The sequence below is a fragment of the Argiope bruennichi genome, chromosome 8 (assembly GCF_947563725.1).
Source record: "Argiope bruennichi chromosome 8, qqArgBrue1.1, whole genome shotgun sequence".
NCBI classification, from domain to species: Eukaryota; Metazoa; Arthropoda; class Arachnida; order Araneae; family Araneidae; genus Argiope; species Argiope bruennichi.
Window position 1 is genome coordinate 80,808,936 of NC_079158.1, and position 14,571 is coordinate 80,823,506.

General features: G+C 27.3%; 1 protein-coding gene across 5 annotated transcripts in view; it reads left to right on the forward strand.

Annotated features, from left to right (window-relative positions):
- Positions 1 to 14,571, forward strand: part of LOC129981957 (cell adhesion molecule Dscam2-like) — a 545,016-nt gene that overhangs the window by 327,405 nt on the left and 203,040 nt on the right. For all 5 annotated transcript variants that reach the window (XR_008785388.1, XM_056093028.1, XM_056093030.1 and 2 more), the window contains 2 exons: positions 5,864 to 6,012; positions 10,785 to 10,916. Coding sequence is in view for 4 of the 5 variants with exons in the window: in XM_056093028.1 (XP_055949003.1) it covers positions 5,864 to 6,012; positions 10,785 to 10,916 (281 nt within the window). In the remaining variant the exon portion in view is untranslated. The remainder of the gene's footprint in view (positions 1 to 5,863; positions 6,013 to 10,784; positions 10,917 to 14,571) is intronic.

Below are 14,571 nucleotides of genomic sequence, written 5' to 3' on the forward strand. Positions count from 1 at the left end.
TTTGAAATAAAGAATGGCATTACGGATACAATTGTTTTTATAATCAATTTATAAAAATGTATAATTAGTAAAAAAGGAGCACTTGAAATAATATACATATACTATTATACAAAATGCAAATACAAAATTATTCTTTTCATGGATTTAATATACCTACCTATTAATTAATGCTGTTATATGAATTTAGACATTGCACATATTTTCATCTTCATTTCATTTGTACAGAAAAACAGTATAGATATAAATTTAGCTTTATAATTGATTCATAAAGTATTTATAGTTAGACAGAAATACTCAATGAATGAAAATAAATACATAAATATAAAACAAATATCCATATCAAAAAATAACATCAGATATAAAGACAGGATTAAACAACGCTTTTATTTGCTTCCATTAAGTACAAATTTGAGCTGAAAAATAATTATTTTTAATATGTTATTAATTAATCTCAACCGGAAAAAAGAATGAGAAGGAAAACACATACCAAAATTAGATGAGAAAAGAAACAATAAAGCTTTTGAAACAAAAGTTTCTAATGAAAATTTTAAATATTTTCGTATTCTTTGCCATTTACTGCTTCCAAAAAGTGTTTTCTTCAAATATCTGATATTTTTAAATTAGCCGATGAAAAATATTTATATTATTATTTTATGTTTATAAAGAAAATTTCACATGTATATGAATATTTCATTACAATATCACGTTGTTCGTGACGATTTGAATACATCAATGCGTCATATTCAGATTAATTATGTATCGTATTTAATTACTGAAAATCAGTTTAAATTGGTTGATTGCAGTTATATTTGAGTTTGCTTTTTAAAACAAGGAATAAGATTTTTTTTATATGTAAGACATTTTTATAATTCTTGCATTATTTACCTAACTTAAACAAAAACAAACAAAACAAACTTTTTACGTTAAGATTTTCATCTAAATAAATTTATTGGATGAATAATAGAAATTTGCAATTTCCAATTAAGGTTTTCTTTCAAAAATGGCTTATACTTGAAGAACTTCTTACAAAACATACATAATTTTCTTTTCTTTCAACAGCAATAAAAATTAAATTTAAAATCTCTTGATTCTTACTATAAAGGAATTCAAAGTGAAATGTTACAAAACTGCTTCAGAACACAGATTGTTCTACTTAAATACTGGAAGATATATAATACAGATAACATCTAAAGTCAAATTAATAAAATATATTGGTTTCAATCTCTCTCTCATGCACTAGTTATTGCCCTTTTTTGCAAATATTTTTTATTTCTACAGAAGTATAAACTATAAATCGTGGTAACAGGCAATATAGAAAATAGAAAGTATCAAAATCTACTAGAATTTAATTGTTATCATGCAGCATTATTGCCTCATATTTATGGTGATATGAGTTTAATGACGTCTCGCAATAAAAGTTTTATCATCGCGGAAACTCATTACTTGAAAATCGGGTATTGAAATCGCATCTTGTTTACCGTATTTCTGAAATATTTCCTTTCAAGATGAATCAGAAATATTGTACAAATAAAGCTTCCAATGTGAAAATAAAGAATTATAATTATTCAAATTAAAAGTGGTTATCTTACTTATTGAGAACCAACATAAGATTATATCATTCAAAATAATGTATCATATGAAAGAATAATATATGATGCTAAAAAAAATAATTGTTTTTTTATGTTATGAAAGTTGTACAATTGTATTATGCTCATAAATTTATATGCAATTGAATAAAACCTTTCTAAACCCATACATCTGGCCTACAAATGAAATCTAAAACAATCGTAAGCTCTATTTCTAAAAACACAATGGTGCTTAAATAAACATTTTAACGCATTATCGAGGATGTTTCTCCTTCAATAATATTTTCTCGCCGGATTACAAAGCTTATGGACAAGTTCAAGTATTTTCTTCTTTTGAACCGGTATCGCATTAGTTGTTCAAGGATTTACTGACAACAATCCAGCCATTAAACACGGGAAACCCTGCAGAGTAAAAGGTGATTCTTATATTTGTTTCTTAATGTCTGGGATTGGAATCATCCTCTCTTGGCATCTAATAAAGCTTAAGTAAGTTTACTTGAAAGATAAATGCTGCGAGTTTCTCTTTTTATTTCTTCAAATCGAGACAAGGAAATAAATCCGGGTATTAATTTATCCAAAAATGTTATTAGTAAGAAATACGTATCATTAAATGTGATTCAATCCATGTTTCATTAATTTATGGTCTTAAACTCCAAAATCAGATTTTTGTAATACTTATATTTCTTTTTTAAATGTGCATTGTTCAGTTTTGAAATAAAAATTTATTGGTCCAGTTTTTTTAACTTCCATCTTACATTTATTTTTAAATATCAATTATTCTTTTAATAGTTAAAAACCCTGCAAAAGTAGCACTCGTCGCATTTCTTTGTTGTGGTATGGGTTATAAAAATCATAATAAAGAGTGTTAGAAAATTGAAAAGGAATAATAAAATATGGAAATATTTTGACCTCGGTGAAAATTCTTAAGGATTTGGCATCTTTCTGTTGATAACATTTGTTTCAATTAAATAATTTTTTTTAATAAGTAAAGCAGCTGTAACTTGAAAAAAAATGTTGTGCATTTATTTATTTGGAAATCTAAGTGAAGGTGCTTAGTTTCTAAATAAATGAAAACAAGTTTTTATTTTCTCCTAAACGAGGTATATGAAGGGATAATATTGTAACCATCAAAAAATTCGAACTTGAGATTCTGACAAATTTCCAAATCTCAAGCCCCTGCGAGTTTAAAAAAAGACACGTTTGAAACTATGTGTGTCTGTCTGATTACCTGAGAACAAGATAATTTAATATTCATTGAGCTAGAAGGATGAAACTTGGTTATTATCTACTCCCATATATGTAGATTTCTATCTTGAATGAAATCCATTCAGTGAAATCTGCCTGTCCAGCTTCTCGAATATAAATAAAAACGATAACTACAAAACGAAAACAGGTCGATGAAGAAAAAAATTAGTACGCAGACTTTACATTTATAACCAAATGCTTCAAAAATGACAGATCTGTAAGTTTGTATTTACAAAAGCATGTAAACATAATAACTCACATCCATTTAATTGATTTTGTGATTAGAATAGCAATTCTGGATCAAATTTTAATTTTATCGGTTGAAAGAAAGGCGCCAAAAATAACCAATCATTTTTCTAGAATTGTGTAGTACAGTACTGTGCAAATTAATTAGGACAAACACAAAAATTTGCACAAATGTTGTTTAATGAGTATAAGTTAACTTACATGCACGGTATAGCAATCTAATACAAAATATGTCCTCTTCTAGCTTGAATGAGATCATGTACATGGTTTGACATTGATTCCACTAAATTAAAACATAAATTTTTGATCTCGTCATCACGAAACCCAAACTTTTATAGCATTCTCAATCATTGTTTTCTTTGTTGAGAAGTCCATTTTACTCAGATGTCTCTTTACCATGCTCAACAAATTTTCGATGGAATTTACATCATAAAATTACCAGGCCAATCCAAAACCATTATTTTCTGTTTTTGAAAAAAAATTCGTTGTTAGCTTAGAAGGATGGCATGGAGCAAGATCTTGTGGAAAGGTTCGAACACTACCAGCGAACGTTTGCATCATGGGCACAATTTTACTTTCTATTATAGAAATGTATTGTTTAGAGTTCATCATTCCTTCAACTGGTACTAAGCTGCCAGGTCCTTCAGAAGTAAAATAACCGTAAAACATCTGTTTCTGAGGGTGCTTAACTGTTTGAATAAGATGTTGTTCCCTGATGGGTTCTCCACCACTTCGCCTGACAAATATTGGTCGTAACCCTTGCACAAGAAATTGCATTTCGTCGTTGAATACAACCTTCTTCCAATCTTCTGCAGTCTGGGAATGATATTTCATATCCCAATCCAAATGTTTTTTCTTCATTGCAGGTGTTAATAACTGTTTTTCTATTGGTTTTCTTGCAAATCTCCCAGCTTCACTAAGCCTTCATCGAACCGTCAATGAATCCACGCTCACACCAGTAGCTAATAATTCTCTCTGAAGGTCTCTACTTGTTTTTTTAAGGATGCAATGTACTACTTCGTACAAGAAATTTGTCTGTTTGAAGTGAGGTCTTGCGTTTGCGTCCACCATTTGCTCTTTCATTTTGGAGACACTGCCCCAAAATTCTTTTGCTGATTAATAATCCTAGAAACACTGGATTTTCCAACTCCAATTACTGCAGCAATATCCCTCACAGCCATAGAAGTGTGCTGACTAAGGGCAACAATTCTAGTCCTTTTTCTGGAAGTGATATCCATTTTTGTAATACACGTCAGTAAGAGACAATTCACGCAAGCGACCACTATTTACAGCAACTGAAGGGGGAAATTTTCGACATGTCATAATCACGTGGTCAAACTGGTATAGACTTACTCAAGGACAGTCACGGGGTCTAAGATAATGCAGTTTAAAACGGTTTGAGGCAGAAAATCCCCGAGAAAGGAACAATTTTCTTAAAAAAATCTGTTTGTCCCAATTAATTTGCACAGTACTGTAAGTGCATCACAACATTTATTCGACAAAAAAATCGCCTACTTTCTAATAATTTCTTTCGTAATTATCGTTTGCAGTGTCATAGAGTTAATTACATACAAGGTCCATTATAGGAGATTAAGCTAGAAAAGTTTGGTTAGATTACTGCAGCTAGTTTATATAAATTATCAAGCGGTTTTCAAACTTTATAAGAGACAGAGGAATAGTTGGGTAAATAGTGGGAAGCCGTCAGTATGGAAAAAATCCCTTACTAAGATAAAAAATACTCGGAGGAAAAAAATACATGCCTCATCCATACACATTATTAATGCTATTAAATATTCTGCTTATATTCCAATTAGTTTCATATAATCATCCAACTTCAATTAATCCGGTAAAAGCGAAAAGTCCTTCCTCATAATTAAATGTTAAATATCTGATGCCTTAAACCTCCAGAAACATATTAATGGAGTTATTTGTTAATATTATTCTGCCTTTATGCTTCAGATTAATAAGTAACTAAAAAAAGAGTTCTTAAAATAATGCGTAATATATACATATAATTTAATTATTTTTTCTTTACATCTCTATTCCTTTACTTAATATGCAATAATTTTTTTTCTGTATTTTAAACATTTTCATTGTAATAAAAATTGTTTTGTATTTACAAAAATGACAAAAATTTATTTTAGATAGAAAGCACAATTACTACTTCCTGCAGAAATATATATCACAAAAGTTGTCAATTATATCGCTGTGTATTTCAAGTTCAAAATACTTATTAAAATAATTTTCCCTCCCAATCATGGATGCTTGAAATGATTCTAGTTATTAACACAACCATTTTACATTTATTTACTAATTTATTCATTTATTAATAATGGTGGGTGGTGCAAATAGTGGGAAAAATAAATTGCTCATGAGCATCAATTTCAGAAATTTAGTACATTACGAACATCAAAAATACGAAGCAAGCAAATAAAGAGAATGTTGTTAACGAAAGAAAAATGTTAAATATGGGAACGCAAGAGCAGGACAATGTTGTGCAGAAATTCTAATAGAAATATATTTAAAGTGGCTAAATTACTATAACCTTGGGGGAAAAAAGAATTTATATCATTACATAACAAAAGGAAATATTTCTTTGTCAATCATATTTCTGTCGGCTGAATATGTTATTTTTTTTAAATTAATTTTGGTGTAATATTTTCATATTACACATATTTGCTATGCTAAAAATGCTCTTTATGAATGTATTATATGCATTTTATTAAAAATATGATTTTTGTATAAAAAATGTTTTTATGTCACTTACTAAAAATTTGTCTGTGTAGGTATCTTACAAGGGAAAGTGAAGGTAGAGGAGTCAAGATATCAGAAGTCGTTATCAAATCAGTACAACGTAAAGATTCAGATACTTTTACCTGTTCTGCATCCAATCCTTTTGGAGAAGATAAAACCACGGTCAAGCTCATCGTGCAAGGTAAATATTAAATCGTGATTTAAAAGGAAATTTAAATCTGGACGAATTAAAAAAAATCTATATATGTTCAAGAATCTTACCGAGTGATTTCACTCTTGAAATGACAGCGAGAAAGAAATGTTAATATAATTTTTCTTTGAAATAGTTAGATATTTAATGAATTCATTATGTTCATCTTGTTTTCTGTTTATATCAAATCAATGAATATACTATATATAAAAATATATAAAATTTTAATATTAAATGCAGAGAAATTGCTCATCTTACTTATTTTTAAATAGCTACAGTTGAATATAAGCTCAAATGTATACTGCTTCATTAAATATTTCTTACAGTTATATTTAATTCAATGCCTCGCCAAGTTAATTAATGGAGCTGCAAAGTAGTATGTATAAGTAGAAATGCTCAAAAAGAATTTACCAAGTCTCTAATAACTCCAATTATTTAGAAGAAATATAATATTAATAAATTAAAATGATAGAAATAGACGTCAAAGAGAAAATTTAATCTAGCACGAGAATAAGCTTAATCTCGTGCTAGTTGTCTAATGTATAATTGCTGTGACTTCCCAATGGAAATTGATGTTCATATCTTCGAAAATATAATGCAACAAAAATAATTTCTGTATTTTCTTATAACTCATAAGATAATGCTTTTAGTGATATCAGTTTTTTTTCATGAATTTTTTGCTTTAACATTTAGGATGTCTTAAATTTAATTTCCTAAACAATTTGTAACAATGTTTATAAAGTTATTACGAAATTTACTCATGTCCATAAAAGCATTTAATTACATGTTTTGTCAATATTTAAATTAAGAGAAAAAAAGTGCTTCCATTGGACAAAAAATCATTTCTGCTTTTATCTCATAATATGTAGATTTTTTAATTCCCCTTCGCATTAATTTGTATTAGACATGTAATTAAATTCACGTTTTAAGATCGAATCAAATAACAAAAGTATAGTTTTCTTAATGCATTGCATACTGTTTAGCTTCCTAAAAGTATAGGTAAAATCTGGTTGAACTAGCTGGTCATCAAAGGCGGCTATTATAAAAATAGTATATTATTTTTATACTATTACTGAAGAACAGCATGAATGAAATCAGTGGTATTTTATGACGCAAGAGTTTTGTCTGCCAATCAGAGCTAAAAATAGTGAATATTTATCGAAGATATATCTATTCTTTGACGGTATAGATGAAAAATGATATTACGTATTATTAAGTTAAAAGGTCTATCTTTGATTAATTGAAATTACCTTAGAAAAGGTGGTTGTCTCTATAAGTGAATCAAGAAAGGATGTTCGTTCCCAAGGCATCTGAATCGAAAATTTGAGCATTCATTTAAAACACATTTCACAGATATAATTGTATTGCATATTTGGAATGTCGGAGTAATTCATCGATGATTAAAATCTTTTATATAATACGAGCATATGTATAAGAGAAATCATAAAATGACTGGCAACAAATGCCGTTTGGATTTAAGTAATAGAAAAAGAAAACAAAACAGCTAACTAATGCAATGAAAATCCTTGCTATTTTTTTATATGGTTGGTAATAATATAGAGTGAAATACAATTTTTAAAGCAAAATAATTGGCAAAGTATATTAATTGAAATTAAAATGAACTTAAATAATCTTAACAAGATTCAGTAGAAATTTTGGCAATTTTCATAGTAGGAATCATTTAAATCATGATGATGTTCACAGATAATGCATGGCTGTCACAAGATGTACTGATAAACACTTGGTTACTCAAATACATTGATACGAATTTTAAATAGGTCTCCTGCAAATATTTAAAGTTAAACTTAATTAAAAATATATATATATTGGTTTAATACCACAAAATATTCCCAGCGAATTAGAGAAATATCAATAGATCAATGTCATTACATGTGAGCAAAGACTTTATGTTATTTATTAAAATACAGCGAGTATATATTACAAGAAAGGAGATGGAGGAAAGGAGATTAGATGATATAATAATATATCATCTACCTACTATGCATAAAGACATTATTATTGTAATTTTTCATTCACAACGAAAAAAATAAACCCATGACTTTTCAATTCTATATTATTGACAGAAAATGTGAATAATTTCAATGAATATTAATAACATGCAGCAAACATGATCTGATTGTAATATCGCATAATTAGTAAAATCCCTTTTATATTCATATTTGCATATAAGCTTTTGATTTCGATATTATGAAATAACTACATGACTAATAACCAACTCTTTTATCGTTAAATGTATTCCTGAGAAACAAGGCCATCAGAAATGTAAGGAATATTTCACACAATAGCAAACCTCTAACTTCATTCAATTAATGAGATAACACCCGTTATTTATCAAACAATGACTTGAGATAACACATTCTTTTCTCTCTTTTCAAAACATTCATGTTATTTGGAGTTTAAAAGTCACTTCTTATCTCCTGAAAGACATAACACTCAGAAAACGTTGATTGTAGCAGTTTTTTGTATTTATCGGCTGCAATGGTGGAGAAACTAATTATTTCTGCTTCATGTGATACGTTCTTTGATGTTATCTATGCAAAGCTGAAGGAACGTGCCCTTAATTAAAAGTAGAAGTTAGCATGTTTGGGATTTTGGGAGTTGGGAATCTGGATAATTGGGACTGTAAGAAGAGCGATGCTCTGTAGGTATCCAGTGGAATTTCTGGAATCTCTTTATGTCCCTATTTTTTATCAACGGAAAGTCTGATTTATTAATGGGATTTGTTCGATTGAAAGAAAAATGTACGTACTTGTCTTTGGGGGAATGTATGTAGTGAATATTTATTTTGGTCTTCCAGTGAACATAATATTTATTTCACTAAATGCTCAAATATTTTTTTTTTTTACTTTTTTTAGTTTGTTTTCTGCGGCTACAATCTTGGCCTTTCTAGAATTGTAATATAGTTAAAGTGATCAGATTTAATCAAACAAACTATCAAATCAACATCTATATATTTATTCAAGAATTTTAGTATGGGATGCCATCATTTTTGAAAATTCTGATTCATTGCTATACTTAGCAGTATTTACTTTCTTTAAACGAATTATTTTAATGGTAATGATAATAAAACATTTATTGTTTTACTTCTTAAATTAATATGATATTTGGAAATTTTCAGAAAGGCTTATAGTGAGGTGTCAGAATTTGTAAATCTCAAATCATATTTCGCTTTATTATAGAAATAAAAATCTGTTTTTACTTTCATCTGGAATTCCATTAAATGTAATATTTCATGGTGTACCGAATACTTAAATTACATTTATGTTTTATTTTTCTGTACTTTTTATGAGTGTGCTAATAAAATATATCTAAAAATATAAGCAATGAAATTGAAATGCCATTGAAATAACGGTATGTATCCTTGCACACAAACATTAGAATTACATTGAACATAAAAAAATCAGGTATTTCAGTGAAATTTGAGTAAAGTCATTCTTACTTAAAATTTGACCCAAATAAATTAGTGTTATAATAAATAATGATTTTTTTTTAATTTTCAATAATTACTAACATTATTGTTAATTTTTTAGGACTAAATTAATTCGTATTTTTTTCTATTTCGCCCATAGATGTCATGTTTTAGCATTATAGCAAATTTCATGTGTTTCTAATTAGAAAAAAAAAAGTTAAGAAGTCATAGCGTTTTTGTAATTTTAACTAATATGCTGGGTTCTTTTCCCCTTGGATGGTAAATATTGTAATTAATGAACGAAAGTAATTCATACTACATGGAAATGAATAGTTCAAATGCTTCCTAAATGCTACAATTTTTTGTATTTAGTCAATAAAGAATTCTTTATCAGTCACAAATTTAAACCTGGTGTTTAAAAGTATTTTTTAATAAGGCGAAACTCTAGTTTATTCATTTTACATAACCGCATAATTTGCGTATTCCCATTTTCAAATTTAACACCATTTTTCTAGCAGTGTATTTATATCCTGAGGCAAATAATGCAAATATTAACTTTCAAACTTATTTAAATAGATATTTTTTTTAAAATGTATTAAAAGATTATGAAACCATTAAAAACATAATAGTATAATGAAAGAACAAAATATCTAGTGCAAAGATCTGGATGGAAAAAAAAAAAAAAACTACTTTTTTTATCAAAATGATCTTTCATTGGAATACAAAATATATTTTAATATTGTTTTCTAAGTATGAATTGGATCTATTCATTTTCTGAAATTCTAAAAGCAAATACATTACATAAAATTGTATATCAACTATTTATTTAATGATTGATATTTCAAACCAATCAAAAGATAATACTATTTTTAGGTTGGAATTACTTTTAATGATGTATATCATTTTTAAAATTAGTGCATTGTTCATAATACATGATAATGCTTCTCAAAAATATAATACAGGAATTTTACTATAAATTATACAAAACTTTGCATAATCTCCATAAAAAACGAATATCATTTTTTAAAGATTACTTGCTTTTGATTCGACAGATTTAACAGTCCAAATTGTTCCAAAAATAAAGATAAACACAAATCCTTACTGTTTTTTACCTCTTCTATGAATCGTTACGAAAGATTATGTATGGAAAATGAAGTGGTAAAGTTAGAAATAATTAACGAGCAATAACTATTACATTTTCTTCTTATCAACAAAATCCTGGTAATATTCGCAAATCCTATACCTTAGTATTGATTGTAAAAATCATTCATGCATTCATATTCAAGGATTTACTATTGCGTTACTTGATTAAATATTTGCATTTTTCCAACAGAGCCCCCGGATCCACCTCAAGATCTGAAAGCACTGGAGATAACGAGCAACTCCATCAGTCTTTCCTGGAATCCGGGCCATCCAGGGAATAATCCGATTATATCGTATATCATCAGCTACAGGCCAGATTCAGGTAGAACCTGCACTTTAATAACTCTCATTCGTTTAACTAATTAATTTTCTTTCCCCCCCGTTAAGCAACGTTAGACGTATTTCTGTTCGCTTGAATGAAAATCGTTTAATTAACGACTTACAACGATTTGTCCAAAGTATTTCTATTCCTTTTTTTAGCAGATAAGCAATTTATACTTCCTAACATTTTAAAAATGTATTTTATTTATCTATTATGTATAGTTTGTGATGAATGATTTTAATTATATAAATTCAATGTTTTATTTCGTATTCTCTCCAATAATTTGGGTGGCAGCATTCATGTTGAAATCCTGATTCAATGTAATATTTACCGTGGAATTATTTTTCGACTTTCAAATTCATCTAATTGGCTGCGCTTTATAGATTCAGTTCGGAATTCTCGAGCTAAATTGCATGTGTCAATGTTCCCAAATCTATCTTGATGTAATTGGAATACCCAAGTTTCATCTCATTCAAAGGAATGTTTATATATTCGTTTATTACTAATTTAAATTATATGTTTTTATAATAAAGAACAAGATGTTGAAAATAAATCAAATATTTAGAAAAGATAATTGTATTCTTTACTCAAAAATGTTTTGAATCATATGCATTTTGCTTTAATATTGATAATTTTATAACCTGAATTATTTTTGAGAATTGTTGTAGTGCTTATCAGTTCTGATATATTGAGTCATATTTACATCATTTAATGGAACGCAATGATATCTCAAATTTTAATATCCATATCTGGAGAATTTTAGAGACTATATGGCTGCAAAAAATGATTGAGATAATTCAATTTTATAAATCAGATGAGACATGCGTTTCCGAAGCAGCCGCTTTCAAACACTCGGAATTGTTCTTGAAATATCATGAAAAATACAGTGCAAAAATCAACGAATTTCATTTTTTACCCCTTTTCTTTATTTAATCTTGTTTCTTGTTTGAATTAACGGGATTTTGGAATCGAATTTTTGCTGAAATATTGTGCTTTGAAATTAAACATGATGCCAGTCATACCAAATAAATTAATCCTATTTATATGGTTATTTATATAAAAAAATACTTCAGATTTAAAATTTATTTACGAGATGCAGCGAATATTAAATTATATATATATATATATATATATATATATATATATATATATATATAATATGTGTGTGTGTGTTAAGAAAGAGAGATAGAGAGAAGGAATTTAACTTAGATCTGGACCATTTCTGTTATGCAGGATGCAAATGAAATTAAAGCAATTTGAAATACTACCCATCTTAAATATTTCTCATATATAGAGAATCAAATTAAAAGTAAACTGATTAATCTGCATCTTTCAATAATTAGCCACAGGACACTTTATATATGTTTTTATACACAGTTACAGGTCCAGAGCTTTCAATTTTTCCACAGAAACTGAACCATTATCTTTCGCCAATCACTTTTCAACTTACTCATGTAGAAAGATTCTACTGTTTATAGTTTCATCTTAATTTAGCACAAATAGATGCAGCAAAATTGATGCTAGAATTATTTTGAGAAACAACATTTATGCTTTTATTCAGTCACCGAATAGACACCATCCATTAGCTCAGAACTATATAATTTATTTTTAACTTATCAGATATACAATCAATTTTCCTTTCAATTAGCTAAGAATTTATTTTTCCTCGTGTTATTTCTATCCTTATAAGCAAATGATGCTAATAAGCACAGGATTCATTTTAAAAAGTCAAAAAAGGAATCATTTTATTAATAGTCCTTAATGACGTAATAGTAGTTATGAGTCATTGCATACGATTTCAAGATATACGGTTCTATATAATTTCTATAACTTCTCAGCAGAATGCAAACTATATTTTAAAGGTAAAATAAAATGAAAAAATTATATTTGAAAAGAAATCAATAGGGGAATTTAAATACTAATAATCATTTAGAATAATTTGCATAAAATTATTGTAATTACATTCAAGAATATAAAGTTTTTACTAAATTCAAACAAGTATTTACAATATTTCTTAAGGCAGCGAGATAATATTATGAAGTTGTGGATCTTATCAGATCTATAGAAATGTAGATTATGAGTCCATAGGATTTTGAAACTAATTCTTCTTATCCTAATACAATATGCTATCATTTAAAGGCAAATTTATTTCCGTTCAAGCTATAATGAGAAACGATTTATTTTGCTAAGACAGTTATGAAGGGAATCAACGAATAAATATTGCAAAAAAGTACAGATAGTTAAAATTTATTTCCAGGAACTTCATCACTTTTTTAGAAAGCCATAATTTATTTGTATGTTTTGGCTTAACAAGCAAACGCTAACAAGCACTCCTGGCTCAAAAATAAATTTAACAAGTTGCTGTTTTCTCTTTTCGTTCTTCTTATTAGGAAATGGTTTTCCTGTAGCGGAACAAACAAACATCGTTCACGTTAAAACGAATTCAAAATACAATTGTTTATTCAATTAAAGTAGATAGCATGGATTTGAATACAAAGTATTAAAAATATTTGTTTAAAGGAATTCGATGAATATACAAATAATATCTAGTTTTAATGCAGAAACTTCATCTTATTTTGGGATCTTTATTATTTCAATTAAATTTTGTATTATTATTATTAAATTGGAATAAAATCTGAATTTAAAATAATCAGGTTTCCTACAGAACTTAATAATTTTAAAGCGCAACAAAACCATATATATATATATATATTGCTAAGAGAATTTACTTTCAAATTCCAACTTAAAAATTTTATTAAATCTGTAAATGATTTTGAGATAAAGTAAACAAATCGAGTGACAAGAATATTATAAAAGGTTTCGTGTTATTATAAAAAATAAAGAAAGTAAATTGTGTATAACAGAAGGAAAATATGAATTTAATTTGAAAAACTAAGATCTAAACAAAATTTAAAAAAACACTAATAGCATTTTCTTAATAAGCGTCCCTTGCACTACTATAAAAGGAATTGTTTCAGAAAATCCACATTTTTTTTTTCATCTTGCTTAAGTCAAATTTTACCTATATTTATTTATAAATGGAAAACAACATTCTTCAAATAATTAAGTAAGCTTTTTTAAAACTAAATACATTTGAGAGAAAGCTGAAATGTTTATTCTTAGAAATTTAATTTAAAAGACACTAATAATAACATATATTTCATGTATTAAAGAAAAATTATTTGAAGATAAACCAATTTCCTTTTACATTGGATCGAGAAATCACTAGTTCTCAATTCTTATTTGAAAAATGTGCTTCATTTACTAAGTTATTAAATTTTTCTATCATCAAATTTTCTTTTATTTTTTCTTAATTTCATATAAGAGCAGAACGCAACCTTAGCAAATTCCATTTCTCGTCAAAATGAATTCATATTCATCTCTTATCTATTTGTCAACCAAATACACATGCTACCATAAAAAGTATTTTATACTCTTTAATTTCAGTTCGAAATTAAAATTTGTTTAATAACGACGAACATTTTTCATCGATGTTGAAATATTTGATTTCGTATGCGAACAATAAAAATTCAATTACTTGATTTAAATTACAATCTCGTTCTTCCATGAAAGGATTTCAGTATTGACTATTCATGCGTTGTCTTTAAAATAAAGTTAAGGTTGTAATTTGAATACTCGAAAAAGTAAAATTGTG